The sequence below is a fragment of the Penicillium crustosum genome (genome assembly GCF_028827405.1).
Source record: "Penicillium crustosum strain IBT 35664 chromosome Unknown utg000005l_segment0_segment0, whole genome shotgun sequence".
Taxonomy (NCBI): domain Eukaryota; kingdom Fungi; phylum Ascomycota; class Eurotiomycetes; order Eurotiales; family Aspergillaceae; genus Penicillium; species Penicillium crustosum.
Window position 1 is genome coordinate 504,153 of NW_026623126.1, and position 13,983 is coordinate 518,135.

The following is a 13,983-nucleotide window of genomic DNA, read 5'->3' on the forward strand; positions in this document are numbered from 1 at the left end:
TAGTCGCTGTGACCACCTAGGTAGCTGCTCAGAGAATCTGTGCGTCGGATCTGTCGTTCTCACAACAATCAATCGATATTTTTTCACGACATGTTTGCCGCGGTCGTCGGGTTCGCTCTTCTCATATCATGGGTCATTTCATTGATCTCTCGCAACCACAGTTCCAGCTTAAAAGACATCCCCAATGCGCATTTCTCCGCTCCATACACACGCCTATGGTTGCTGTCGCTCCGATGGCGGAACATGGAGCATCGTACCCGAATTAATCTCCATCGCCGCCTCGGTCCAGTTATTCGAGTTGGCCCTCGTGATGTGAGTGTGAATTGCATTGATGATGGGGTTCGCACAATCTATAGCAGCAAGTTCGACAAAGATGCGACCTTCTACAATAAATTGTTCGATCAGTAAGTTCCCGAAACCATCTTCATCTTCCAAATTTGATGACAAGTCGCTGGGCTAACTTAGTACAGGACCAAGTTCATGGTCACTATGACAGGTGATGCAGAGCACAGGGAGCGTAGACGCATGCTTACCCGCCCTTATACCAACTCGTACATTCTCATCTCCCCAACTCTCGATGACGTCCTTTCTCGCGTATCGCAGCGCCTTAAAGAAGCAATTACCAGCTGGGCAAAGACGGGTACCTCTGTCGATGTCTATCAGCAGGCTAAATGTTGTACCCTTGACGTTGCTTCCGGCTGGCTCTTTGGTAGCGGGAATGCGACTGATACTTTACGAAACCCGGCATTCGAGAATGACCTCACAACCTTAGCTTCAGCTGGCTCCAAGATAATTACCATGAGGACCAGCCTTGACTGGCCTATGACCTATTTAGAAAACTGGTTTGGCAACAAGCTGCCCGATCCCGAAATCACTTCTCGGTGGCAAGCGTGGCTCACACGAGTAATCACTAATTCCTACAAGTGGCACTCTACCAACTCACTTTCTACCCCGAGCCTTTTTGACCATTTTTATGATTCTTTTAAAGCCGCCAACCCCGAAATGTCGCGTAACGAAATGGCTTCCTTGATCGCGGTCGAGTGCGACGACCATCTTTCGGCGAGCCACCTCGGCCTGGGGACATTACTGTCATATATCATGTACGAGTTATCAATAGATCAGAACTGTCAACGCGCACTCCGACAAGAGCTCCTCACTCTGGCCAAACCTAGCGATCGAAGCCTAGCCCATCGCCTTGCAGATTTGCCAGTGCTTGACGCCGTTGTCACGGAGACCATGCGAACCCGTGCACCTTGTCCCGGCCCTTTCCCTCGTGTTGTTCCAGACTCAGGCTGCCGGCTCGCGGGGAAGTTTGATGTCCCCGGTGGCACTATCGTCAGCTCCTCCGCCTGGGCCCTCCACTTCAATCCCGTTCCTTTTCCCTCTCCAGAGGAATGGCGACCGAGCAGGTGGCTTGAAGCAGACGAGAACGCTGTCGTGGAGATGCGGAGGTGGATTTGGACATTCGGAAGCGGCGCGCGGGTGTGCATAGGCATTCATTACTCTATGCGTGGTAGGTTCCATTCGGTCACCCTTCCGTAATGTCCGTTCCATCGAATAACGTGCTGACGGTACAACTCGCAACCAGTTATCAAAGAGCTTCTTGCTACCATCTATACGGATTATTCGACCTACCTTGATGATGAATTCACAGGAAATGTGGAACAGCAGGATGCCTTCTCGGCGGGGCCTGTTGCGGGTTGTCTGAAGCTACGATTTAGAAAACTCACATAACCTGGCCTCCGTCGCAACACCCCCCCAATTTGGGTCCGGCTATCAAGCTACAGGAGTAGTACTCAGGTTTAGTCTATGGCATACAATTCAGGTCGCAACCCTACCCAGGTGGGAAAGAGCAATTTTCCAGCCTTGGAGCCTGGGGCATTCAATCAATAGATCTTCATCCTATGAAACCTCAGAAGAAAAACAGATTAGGTAGATTTCGCTAGGAATATATTGGCAGACGAAATCCATAGTATTACATGTACCAGACTGGTGTGCGTACGCACTCTTCTCATAACCACAGCTAGGGGTCCGGCACTAAAGCCAAACAGGCTCATACCCATTGTGGCAGTGAAATAATTGAATATACGCTGTCGCTATATCATTGGATCGATCCTTTTATGCATTATCAAGTGCTTGGTCTCCACGTCGGAGGCCCGCCGGACTCCCCCTCGGACCTCAAATTTGTAAGTGAGCCTTGCGAAGTGGGGAAGCTGGGGTGCACATACATCACAAGCCAATGTGGTGCCAATTAGGTGTAGCTGCACATTCCTCCCTGGCTTCCTATATATCAGATAAAAAAGACATCGACTTGGAATGTTTTCCTCGGCCGCTCTTAGCGGTGGCCCTGTCTCATTTTTGCAATGGATGACTCGTTGTAGAATAGAAGATAGGAAGTCCACCCGGTCCATCTCCAAAGGCAATTACGATGTATACACAAAAATTTGAACTGCTGTGACAATCGTCCGGAAGATTCTGAGGGTCATTTTCACGCGCCTAGCTCCCGGTAACCCTCACAAGCAAGGATAAAGATTACGAACAACGTCCATTGACCACAAACAAACTGATCAAGTCGAGCTTTAAGTGATTTTCGAAGAGATATTGATGTTACTCCAGAGCCTATCAACCCTTTTTTTGTGTTCTCTTTCACGAAAATCTTGGATAGGCATCTTTCAGAAGCCCTGAAACCTTAGTGACCTCAGTCCCCCGCATCTTAGTTTAAACGTTTTACTCTCTAATGAAAGGCTTTTCAGGTTCGAGTGTTGTGTGCAGACATGCTGGATTCCAATATTTAAATATTGTTCTTTCTAACAAGAAGGAAAACGGGCTAGTCCACGTATAGCAAATGAATGACAAATGGGTCTGTCAGGCCTTGCCTGAGGCCAAATTCTCTCAGTGGCCCCGAGTATGATAGCGCGGGTCTTCAATGCTCAGTGTTGCTCCTCCACATTCGCAATGTTGGATCTTGCGGAGTTGAATTGCAGCTTGAGGCCATTGAGCTTCAAAGGCTCATCTTCAATCTCCTTGGAGTCGGTATCGGCGGCGGTGTCGGCATTCGCATCACGAGGGGCAGGCTCTGGCCTGTACAGGTTTTGAACTTCCTGCATCGTCTTCCATGGCTGAGATCTCTCCTCAGTCGCGTTGTTAACTGATTGAGGCTGGACCTCAGTTAGCAATATGTACATATCTCATGTATCACTGAACATTCAATCTCGAATTTCCAAGGCACTCCAGGTGTCATACCATATTTGAAGAGTGCGGGCTTGTAAACCGTGAGTAAGTTCTGTAGGAGTCTTTTATGTGAGAGTGGAATCGATAGTATCTGAGGATGATGAATGATAGTCTGAGGGGGAGCTAAGGGCTTATATATGTTTGAATCGAGGTAACCGGATTGAATTCCACCCTTAGAAGGTTCAAACAAACCAAGGTTGAATCAATTGATGTCCAATGAGTGCACCGTAGATAGCATTCACATGTGCATCACGATGTCAAACCTGGCCATACCAATTCAAACGTCGCGCATAAAAACGAGCACGCGAGTATGTATGCACACAGGGGTGTGCATGTGAAATGACGTGGACGTTGACTCCGAGCATTGAATGCGGGCGCAGTGATAGATAGGCCCGGCTGGTAGTCAGTCCCAACGTGTGGGAGTTCCCTTCGCCCTGTATCCCTGGAGTAAGAAACCCGCATGAGCCATGTTGCATTGGACAACATATTATCTTCTCGATCAAGGAAATATTGCGCAATCCTTTGCCCCGGTTCATGTTAGACGTCTGGACAGCTCGAAGGATGAGATCCTAGCCTAGCACGTCTTACACGCGCTGCCTGAAGTGTAAATAATATGCATGTTTGGCCTTCCGGTTCTTCTCAGTCAACATATGCATGTGTACCTTGGGAAAATGTCAAGGTATGATTGGACGGATGATGTCCCGGTTTAAGGCCATGGATTCGGGTTACAGTGCATTAGTGCGTAACCAAGCTTCCCAAGGCCCTTGGCCGATCGTCGCACTTCATTCCTAAATCCGATTGGGTGTCGCTACGGATATTCCCGTACGAAACGTAACCTTCCAAGGTTCCCCGCTTCGTTACCTACCTAGGTAGGTAGGTTCCAACCTTGTTTCCAAATTTGGGAGATAAGCACCTAGCCAATCACAGTCTGGCCCCTGAGTATATCCAATGGATCAGATTCTTGATTGGGAAGGGTGCGCGAGAAACTGCAATGATGCGCAATAATGCGCAATAAACTGGAGTAATATACGACGATGCAGGGCAGCAGATGAGAAATCTACCCAAAACACCCATTCGCCTTTGTTAATTTGGAATTCCTTTGGCTCGGCGCGTTGCGTTTTCTCCGTGCTCCGCTCAACTTCCAACACGCGTAAGCCCGGCCTCAGATCCAAAAATCAGTGACTGGGTTTTGTCACAATTTATACACAATCTAATCTGCTCATACAGTACCTCTTGAATTGCACTTGCCTTTATAGGGAATATTGGAAAGGATATTACTGTCTTTGAAGAAATGCCGGAGTCTCCTGAGCTCAATGCGGCAGTAATGACTGTCGTTGACTGTGATGACTCGCTCAAAGCGAAGATCCAGTATCTTGCAAGAGATGAGCAGCACCGGTTGGTGAAGCCATATTATTTACACTTCAATTACGAGTCTGATATTCCTCCAACAAACACATCGCCCGATGATCGAATCGTCCACATCCGTAATGCTCGGAATCTGCAGATTCCGTCGAGAGAGATGTTCCTTCAGAAGGGGTTTACTCAGCTGCACCTTGATTGTTCTTTGACACCTGAGGAGTATTGCGACGATAAGAAAGTAGAGGAAGTTCTATACCCGAAATACAAATCAGCTGCCCGGGATTTGTTCCCAAATGCCGCGCGAATTGAAGTCCTAGAGCACGCAGTGAGCAAAAGGCCAGATCGTTTGAAGATTAAACATTTCGGAATGCTGACGTGCGGGAACCAGGTTCGCAAACGTCACCCTCTTTGGCTATCTGAGAGCTTAGAACGACACGAGCTTAACACAAATCAACCGAGCGATTATGTGCACATTGGTACGCGCTGATGATCTTTCATATAACATTTGCGCATTTGGACTGCATCCACGTGTATACTGACCCTTTCATTGGATTCATATGCTCAGATATGACGGCATCCTCGGCTGCGAAATGCAGCATTAAGCATTTTAACATTTCCCCAAAGAGTTACTCAAGATTCGTGGTCGTAAAGTACATCTGCCTTGACTCCCAGAAAAAAATGCATCGCAAAGCTTACTCTCCATCTCATCAGCCTCTGGAAGCCAATAAGAGGGCCAGTATACGACTTTCCTCTGACGGTTTGCGACCGCAGCACCGTGGACTATGAATCCCAGGCCACTGCAATGGACATTGTTACTAGTAACTACCTTAACGAGAATACCCGCATATACTTTGACGGTAGTCACAAATGGTACTATTGGCATGGGTTGCAGGCCGACGAGGTAATCGCCTTCGTACAGGCAGATTCCCAAGAGGAGAACCGAGCAGGTATGATGAATTTACCCTATGGCCTAGAGAATTCATTTCCTCGAATTTTGACACTAAAACTTATTGAATCAGGGGTTCCCCATACGGCGTTTTACGACGCTCGCAATACTAATGAGACACAATTGCGGGAGAGTATTGAAGCTAGAGTATTTGTTTACTTCGACTGAATGTAGTTCTCAAACGCCTTGACCAGACACATGCATGTGCATTGTACAGTAGCGGTGTATAATGAATATACCATTCAAACTTTTACATATGTGCTATGGATCACAATCCCAAATCCAACATTTGAACCTATCGCCTAGACTTTCCAAACCGCTCTTTACTATGGAACCAGTCTCCGTACCTCATCAGTAAGCCCAAGGGAGGAATAAAAGCAGCGGCGATCAAAGCTAGAACAGTGTTACCCCAGCCCTGTCCGATACTATCATATAAAGCCGGGCCAATCAATGGCAGAAAAGCACCAGCAATCGCTCGGAAGATGACACCACCAGCTATAGCGGATGCACCATGAATTTCATAAACATCCACCACATATGTTTCAGCCGGTATGGCAGAAAGCGTCATACTGAATCCTGCAGCGCACGTCCCGATGAGCGGTACGATGTATTGAACATGGAAATGTAATGTCCATCCGTAGACCAGGAAGCCGATAGGGAGAATTATTGCGGCAAAAATTAGATGAACCAGCCGGGATTCCTGTTTGAATGCGTCGCCCTTCGTTTCTCGCTTATGGATCATATAGCGGTCGGAGGTGAGACTGTAGAAAATCAAACCGACGGTGTTACCGATCGCGAGACTTAAAAAAGTCAAGCCAACAGAGCCGCTAGAGAATACGTTAGGGTATGTCGTTTCCATATTTTCTGTGAGCGTGGCAAGAATCAATGAGACCAATGCGTATGTTATGGCCATATAGCTCGTGGTCAAAATGAGGATAGGGGACTGTGCCAGTATCTGCATTGGTTTGATAGCGCGTTCGAGCATAGTGGATTCGTCGACAACGGCTTGGTGTTTCGAATGATACTTCTTCTTCTTATCCGTTGACTCCTCTTGCAACCTCTCCGCCTTTCGCCTCAGAATCACCACTGTATATGTTTCCCGGAGCATAGTCAGCAATAGAAAGCTGAAGAATCCAAGTATAATAGCTGCTAGCCAAATCGACCATCGCCAACCTAGGCTTTGTGCGATATACGATCCGGCGATAGGTGAGATAAAATCAGCTATCATTTGAGTCCCCATAACTAATGCCATTGCCTGGCCGGTTCGTTCCATTTGGAACAGATCCCCGACGATGGCGGGCCCGAGAGTGAGAATGGATAGGAAGCAACCCGTTAGGAATCGGAACGCAATCAACATAGGAATGTTTACGCTCAGGGCGCTAGCGATCAAGCAAAGGAGCGCGAGGAAATTTCCAATATGGAAGACAGGAAGCCGACCGAATCTTTCGGAGAGCGGTGCAATGAAAAACGGACCGATTCCTTCTCCAAGCTCCCAAATCGTGACGAGTAAGGTCTGGTCGACCTTACTATGAGAATTAAACTCTTGTAAGATCTGTGGCGTTGTAGGTACAATTGTCATTGTCGAAAAGACACTAATTAGGTCAGTCGATGACGGAGGGTACAAAGACCTACGAGACAAAAAAAGAAAAGATGCCTACCTAACGAAACCCATCCATGAGACAACAAACACAATCAGCCATTTATGCGTTGACGACCAGTTTAAGGGGGTTTTTTGGGTCGTTCTCCTCGAAATCCACGAGGATAACATCTGAATCGCCTTCCCCGATGGCATGTTCCAATGGTAGTTCACCGGCCCTCTCATTCTCGCTTTCTGCCGCAGTCACATGTTCTTTGTCCGGCAATTGCTGCTCAAGTGAAGATAAAAGAGGGACTGGGTGGGTAGTAGCCCCGTCGATGAAAGACATCAGTGTGAAGTGGTTGGAATATACCAACAGTCTCTTCTCAACTGCTGAGATATCCCAGGTACAAAGAGGAAAAAGGGAAACAAAGCAAATGAAGAGACAATTTAAGAGCCAACAGGGTGCATCACGTGAGGGATATAACACCCAATATCCGAGGCGTAGATTAAAAAAGCTTAGACAGATTTTCACATAATGTTACTTGCCAACCTTGGAAGGTTACATGTCCTTTTGCATTTGACACGGCACACAATCAATCGATGGCGCATTCTCACACATCTTCAACCTATCACGATCTAATGTTTTTGTTTTCTTATCAACGAGCCACATGATTGGCCCGATGTACCCCATATTCCCGTCCACACATGCTCCAGTCTGAGACTACGGAGTCTAGAGCGATCAATACCCGTGCGGGCCGTGCCTTGGGAAAGAAAGTATAATTTTGCACGTTGGAAAGAAGAAATCCGGATATTGCAATACAGGCTGTTATTGGACTAATTTGTGTTACACTTCAGAAGAAGAACCCCGCCCCGAGAGAGCCTCGTTCACACTCACATCTCTGCTCCTGGGGTTATGTATGGCCTACTACTTGAACGCATATCCACTTTGGACGCTCGAGCCGCGGTTTAATCCGGACTCCGAGGATTCCGAGTTTGCCGGACTAGTCTGAAATACTTTCTGGAAGAAAGCCGGGGGGGGTACGAAACTGTTAACGAGATACACGGACCCTTATTTTGGGTGGAAAACATCTGATGGGTCAGCCAATGATAACAATTTTGGACACATGAGTATTTGTGACTACTGCAATTTGGCCCTCATTACTCCGTACTCCGTAAACACACCAATTTTACCACTTTTGATCGACCTTGAATACTTTATTGTGATCAAATTTGTCTATCCTCGATGCTGCCCGTATACGTACAAGATACACGGCCTTTGAACAAGTGTTTTTGATGTTTGAACAATCAATTAATTCACTAATATTTGAGGTCAGCCTAAGGAGGAACGACACATACGCTCTGAAATAATAGTGCTTGACCGGACTTCACCGTTCTTTTTCACCACAAGACTGGAGCGTTGTTCAGCATCGATGATACTCAACGATCCAAGATTGTCAATAATAGCTCGTTCAATTAAAATAATCATGAATCTCAAATATGCATTCCAAATATGGAACTCATTCCCTGATTAGACTTGGTCCTAAAATTTAGTAGTACCCTACAAAGACTTGAGGATACGGTTAGAATATGACTATGTACATTCGCTCAACGATGCCGGTTGATGATTGATTGATCTTTTTTTATACGTTCGCGGTTTTCAAACGGTCAACATTCTCGGTATAGATAGGCCTGAATTTAATCACAAGGCAAAATAATACTTATATGTTCGACTACTTCTAGTTGTTGCAAAAGTCTATGTTGAGATATTCTAGATATCGTAATACCTGCCTGGCCACCTCTGTCTTTTTGACGGCAGATTTTGATCCCATTGCTCCCATCCTCTAACCTCTTCTCTTGACTGATTCAGATCCTTCTCCATTCCCGATACCTCGGATTCAAGATCTGACACTTTCAAATGCAACTTCTCGACTTGGTCCTCTAATGGACTAACCAAGAGCCTCCTCCCAAGCTTATATGACACTTCCACGGCAAAAGAACCCCCTTCTGACATGAGCATGCAGAGTTGATCACCCAAAAGTGCTGTAAACTTGAGGGCTACAAATTGTGACAACAGGTTTCTCGCATGGTTTTGGGAAGAATTAGGTGTTTTCGAATAAATAAGTCGGATTGCCTCCATTAACTGTGGCGACATGCTTATTTGCTTGTTTTGTAGAATGGCAAGTGTTTTAGCAAGACGATTCAACGCGAATGCCTCCAACTTTGTTAAAAGGTATACATGTGCAAAGCAGTACACTTTGGCATGGGTAAGAATCTCAATGGCGAGAAGTTCATCGTGGCCTCCGGCAAGACCTAGCGGATTTGTGGCACTCTGAATTGTGGCAGGTCGCTCTGGAATCATAAGATCCTCGATTGGGGTCAAAGGCCTGGTGTTCAAGCCATCAATCGCTGGATGGTCGGGGATAGTTTCTATAGGATTCAGATTGCGTAAGATTTTGGTGATGTGTGCTAGATCTAAGAACACTGAGAACATACCCTCGCCGTCTAATAGACCTTTATTGAAACTTTCCTTTCCAGTAGTTTTGAGATTAAACTTCTTTGCCTGTTCCTCAATCTCTAGGTTTGAATCGGGAGCAGCGGGGAAAGGGCAGTAATCCCGTGCGTAGACGTAGCTCAAGAAGCAAACAATTGTATGTTCATCAAACTCAGTCAAATCAAGTACTTCTTCGCTTCTATCTTTCCAGGACCCATATACTCGGGCATATATTGCTGATGAAGTAAATGGCATAAAGACTCCAGGATGAACGTGGAATATCTTTCCTTGTTTGCCAACCTTCAGTTGAATAGGTAGGTCTTTGAAGAAGGACCTTCGTGAATATTAGTTTGAGTTTCAATATGGCAAAATCTTCGTATAACTTACTCAGATAGACGGATTGATGTGGCAGCCATGATACTTGAAGATCAATGTGCTTCGTTACTGAAAGACGTGAAGATGAGACAGGATAGTTGCGGCTTAGAATACTGATTGCGGGGCATTGAAGGTATTATATGGTGTAGATATAGATGTAGACAACGCACAGATAAGGAACAAGGCCACCATATCAAATCTTCAAGAGGGGGAACATGCAACTTATTGGGCGCCTCGCCGAAAACCGTATTTTGATAAGCCCACGTAGGTGGTGGCTGGGCGAGCTCTCAGGGCCACCAATCCCCTACCAAAAGAATTGAGGCTAGTGCACAATGATATAATGAATAATGGAATTGATGACTTGTTAAGCCTGAGACGATTACCAACGTGTCGTCCTATTTTACCCATCCTTTTCCGGGGATCTTCCATTCTAACAACATCTCAAGCTTACCCTCAAGGGTCATCCGCTAGTGGGCACTCGGAGTCAGGGCTACGTCCTCTTCAGTGTTCCGCCAGAGCACTTTCTTATTCACCGTGACTTTCCACTCTATCGTATATTGGATGCAGTCTGCAAGAAGTTCGTTACTTAACATTCTGTCACACTATTCGGATAACTAAGTCATCGAAAAGGCTGCGGTTGCTGTTGTGACAGGACTTCCGGATCATTTTCGAAGTGATAGTTGGGGTCAGGGCTGAGCCCATAACTTGACGCAGGCGTGTGACCGCAGTATCCTGGAGTGGGGGCATATTGTGAATCTTGATCCCCAGGTTCGAGATCATGTGGCTGAAAATCATGATCATTGGAAAACGAATTAACAGCCATCGTGCTCATTTCAAGGCTCTAGGAGATCCAACATCAGCATGATCACGACCTGTCAGTGCAACAGATGCTAGTCCCCAATCAGAAGGCCAAACCTGTCACAGGTCGCTCGTTCGTAGTGGTCACTCTAGAGGGCAAGTGGTTGGCAGAATGGGGATTCTAATTCCTGCTACGTCTCCAAATAAGCAGGCATTCGTTTGTTTGGCTTGTTTGCTATATCAACGTTCTAGAACCCCTGGTGACTATACGAGTCTAATACAGACGCCATTTTAAAGCTGTTATCTACGATTGTACCGGAATACCGTCAAGAAAAGGGTTCAGGGGCAGTGCAACTGTAATAGGTATAGCGTGTTTCGAAAGACGGTTCGAGAAAAAATCTCTGTGAGAAAAAGGTGAAACTGATTTCGATCCATCCTGTAGTAAAAACAATCCAATCGCTACAACATCTAGTCGCTCCCCGACCAGGTAGTTGATGCGCTAAAAGCAGTGTCGTCGCAGAACGAATAAAATGAAAAGGGCATATATGGGAGACGGGTCAGATATATATTCTGTCAGTAGATGCCCTAGGGTTTTAGTATTTTCTAACTATACAACTGGTAAGTCGTATATGACATTATTTGTGAAGAGAAGCTGACTAGTCACTACCCGATTCCAACCGTTACAACCTATCGTAACTTCGAGAAGGGCGTGAAGGATACTAAGTGCGAAATCATGCAATAGAAATATCAAATTGTTTAGCTTGAAAAGACCTAGTTATACGACATTAAAAAAATCTGGCACCAAGCCATCATTTTTATCATTCATTCACTGCACTCTGCTCTCAAAATGATAGCGATATCCATTATACACCTCTAGACCGCACCGCTTTATGCCAGGGAGCCTTGACTCCAAGAGCAATAAAGCCCCCGGAAATAATTAATATTATCTGGCCGCATTTCCTCAGAAACTGATGCAGTCACTGATGACCTTGAGGGACAGCTTTTCCCTGAACGCTGTTGGGACACAGCTAATAGATTTGCGCAGCAGCAGGCGTGGATATGCGGTGGTGACTGTCTAGCCCGTTTCCCAGGCTCTGCCGAGTTCTGAATATCTCAGCTTCTTCTCCGTTTAGACTTGAGATGTATTAATCAAGACGTGGCATGACGTGACGTTCATCTCTTCAATGGCTTTTACGTAGAATCTTATTTCTCACAACAGAGCTGCATCTTTTAATTCCTTCCTTCTACTTAAAGGGTTAAGACGACAGACACAGCAAGAAGGTATTGTAGATAAAACCAAAGAAAAATGAGATTTGTCGGCAATTGCCAAAATAAAAGAAATGCCCATACTGTACAGGATTCAACGTGATAATCATCCCAAATGGAGACCGCTCTAGCCCGTACAAAACCCAATGCGAAGAGAACTCCTCCAAGTCGACCCTTTTGAAGCGGGTCTTTCTATTTAGTTTGTGCGAGCAACCTCCTCAATTTCAACCTTTCCATCCTTGCGGATCTTCGCAACGCTTTGGCTCGTTCCTTGGATTTCTTGCTCCAATTCCTGGACAGAGCGCGTCAGGCCAGCGATATTGCTGACGGCCTTTTCAGATTCTGTCTTTTCGGATTCCGTCTTTTCGTCTAGTGTTTTTGCGTCATCGGTAGACCGAGGAGGGGGCGAGGTGAAGCCACTAGGGACATTGGCGATCTCATTGGCTTCCTGTGCGGACAAAACATCGTTGAGGCGAGGACCGCGAGATTGCACGAGGATGGTCGTGGGACCCTCAAATTGCAGGAAGAGCTAGATAACATTGTTAGTTGTTGAATATTAAAAACACAAAAACGAGGCTGCCATACTCTATCTCCCCAGATGGTCATTCGAGACCAGGTACGCAGCTTGTGGAACCATTGCATAGTGGTTTTGTATGCCTTGGAATCAGAAACGTCACGAATGAACTTGGCATTTTGTAGAAGTCTTGGTAGTGTCTTCAGACCCGGCACCTGGAAGTTGAGAGTGGTGGATTTAAATCGGTAGGGGCGAGGAGGGTTAGAGGCCATGGTGTAAGCGACCACATTGCTGTTGATCGAATATTAGCGACGTCAGACGTGTAATCCCGGCGGAGGGGTCATACCTGGGATGCGCAATGTACTGCTCGCCATCCTTCAATTCAACGGAGTATAGTTGTCCGTTTCCAACCAACGCTATTAAACCTCTGCCAGTCACCTCGGAGCTACCCCAGTGAGACAAGCTCTGCGCAAATTAGCTTTGAGTTTCCCCTAATACGATAGCAGCTCGACTCACCAGGTTTGCGTTGATAGTCGGCTTGATGGTCAGAGACCGGCCCGTCCATGCAAGCAAAGCCCGTCTTTGGGCAACCATCCAGTCCACGGAGCCATTGACGTTAACAACGGCAAAGGAGGTATTGGGCGATCGAACAGAAACGAGGGCTGTGACGGGGGTTGGTGAGGAGACCTGGGGAATTGTCAATGGCTGTCTTTAGATCCTCATCGTCGCACGTCTTACCTTCTGATAAAGAAAGGGCACTCCGACGACAGCCCTCCGGAAGGGTTCTAGAACACTCAAAGTGGAAACCACCTATGCAGATTATGCGTTAGCATGATAAATCCCCCCCAGGACAGCATTATCACGGGAGCGCATACATTATCCGCCTTGCCGCTCAATCCAACCAGCGTTCCGCGTCGGGTGTATAGGTTCTGCGAGGCCGAGAGCGAAACGGAAAGAAGCGAATATGGGGCGCCAACAACATCGAAACGCGCATCTATGTGCCCTCATTGTCAGTGTGACTGACAATAACAAAGCCCCGGGGAAATTGCAATTACCTCGTGATTCAACAGAGCTGGGCGTGCTAGCGAGTGGCAGATTGTCCCCATTAACCGAAGACACTCCCGATGGCGCGGCGCGAATCTGAACCCATCGTGTTTGGCGGTGGACGCGAGGAACAACTCGCGTCCAGGACAGAGGCCGAACACCTTGGACGGGGCGCATTGTGTTTGAAAAAAAAAAGAGCGACGACCAAGTGCCGAAGGGAGAATTTACGTCAGTTGTGACGAAAGGGAAATCGGGAAATCGTGGGCCCGAGAGCGATGCGGCCTACGAAGTACACAACTCCCCCTCGGAATTGCGACATTTGGCGTTTTATTATAAGAGGTTCTTGAATTACTCTCATTCTTATTTTCTCTCTTACATTT

At 46.7% G+C, this 13,983-nt stretch overlaps 7 protein-coding genes across 7 annotated transcripts; 2 read left to right on the top strand and 5 right to left on the bottom strand.

Moving 5' to 3' along the window:
• Positions 1-90: 90 nt before the first annotated feature.
• On the top strand, positions 91-1,734 carry N7487_010876 (cytochrome P450; the record flags this gene model as incomplete). The annotated part of the gene is made up of 3 exons (XM_056878606.1): positions 91-404; positions 471-1,513; positions 1,589-1,734. The coding sequence occupies 3 exons, from the start codon at positions 91-93 to the stop codon at positions 1,732-1,734; spliced, it is 1,503 nt and encodes a 500-aa protein (XP_056723925.1).
• Positions 1,735-2,930: 1,196 nt separating this feature from the next.
• N7487_010877 (uncharacterized protein) lies at positions 2,931-3,246 on the bottom strand (the record flags this gene model as incomplete). The annotated part of the gene is made up of 2 exons (XM_056878607.1): positions 2,931-3,158; positions 3,244-3,246. The coding sequence occupies 2 exons, from the start codon at positions 3,244-3,246 to the stop codon at positions 2,931-2,933; spliced, it is 231 nt and encodes a 76-aa protein (XP_056723926.1).
• Positions 3,247-4,522: 1,276 nt separating this feature from the next.
• Positions 4,523-5,704, top strand: N7487_010878 (uncharacterized protein; the record flags this gene model as incomplete). Its single annotated transcript, XM_056878608.1, has 4 exons — positions 4,523-4,915; positions 4,979-5,066; positions 5,328-5,537; positions 5,610-5,704. The coding sequence occupies 4 exons, from the start codon at positions 4,523-4,525 to the stop codon at positions 5,702-5,704; spliced, it is 786 nt and encodes a 261-aa protein (XP_056723927.1).
• Positions 5,705-5,831: 127 nt separating this feature from the next.
• Positions 5,832-7,115, bottom strand: N7487_010879 (uncharacterized protein; the record flags this gene model as incomplete). The annotated part of the gene is made up of 1 exon (XM_056878609.1): positions 5,832-7,115. The coding sequence occupies one exon, from the start codon at positions 7,113-7,115 to the stop codon at positions 5,832-5,834; it is 1,284 nt and encodes a 427-aa protein (XP_056723928.1).
• Positions 7,116-7,236: 121 nt separating this feature from the next.
• On the bottom strand, positions 7,237-7,461 carry N7487_010880 (uncharacterized protein; the record flags this gene model as incomplete). The annotated part of the gene is made up of 1 exon (XM_056878610.1): positions 7,237-7,461. The coding sequence occupies one exon, from the start codon at positions 7,459-7,461 to the stop codon at positions 7,237-7,239; it is 225 nt and encodes a 74-aa protein (XP_056723929.1).
• Positions 7,462-8,883: 1,422 nt separating this feature from the next.
• On the bottom strand, positions 8,884-10,022 carry N7487_010881 (uncharacterized protein; the record flags this gene model as incomplete). Its single annotated transcript, XM_056878611.1, has 2 exons — positions 8,884-9,940; positions 9,994-10,022. 2 exons carry the CDS (start codon positions 10,020-10,022, stop codon positions 8,884-8,886), a joined length of 1,086 nt encoding a protein of 361 aa, XP_056723930.1.
• Positions 10,023-12,241: 2,219 nt separating this feature from the next.
• N7487_010882 (AIM24 family protein) lies at positions 12,242-13,780 on the bottom strand (the record flags this gene model as incomplete). The annotated part of the gene is made up of 7 exons (XM_056878612.1): positions 12,242-12,574; positions 12,631-12,850; positions 12,906-13,024; positions 13,076-13,246; positions 13,298-13,369; positions 13,435-13,553; positions 13,615-13,780. 7 exons carry the CDS (start codon positions 13,778-13,780, stop codon positions 12,242-12,244), a joined length of 1,200 nt encoding a protein of 399 aa, XP_056723931.1.
• Between the last annotated feature and the right edge of the window lie 203 nt (positions 13,781-13,983).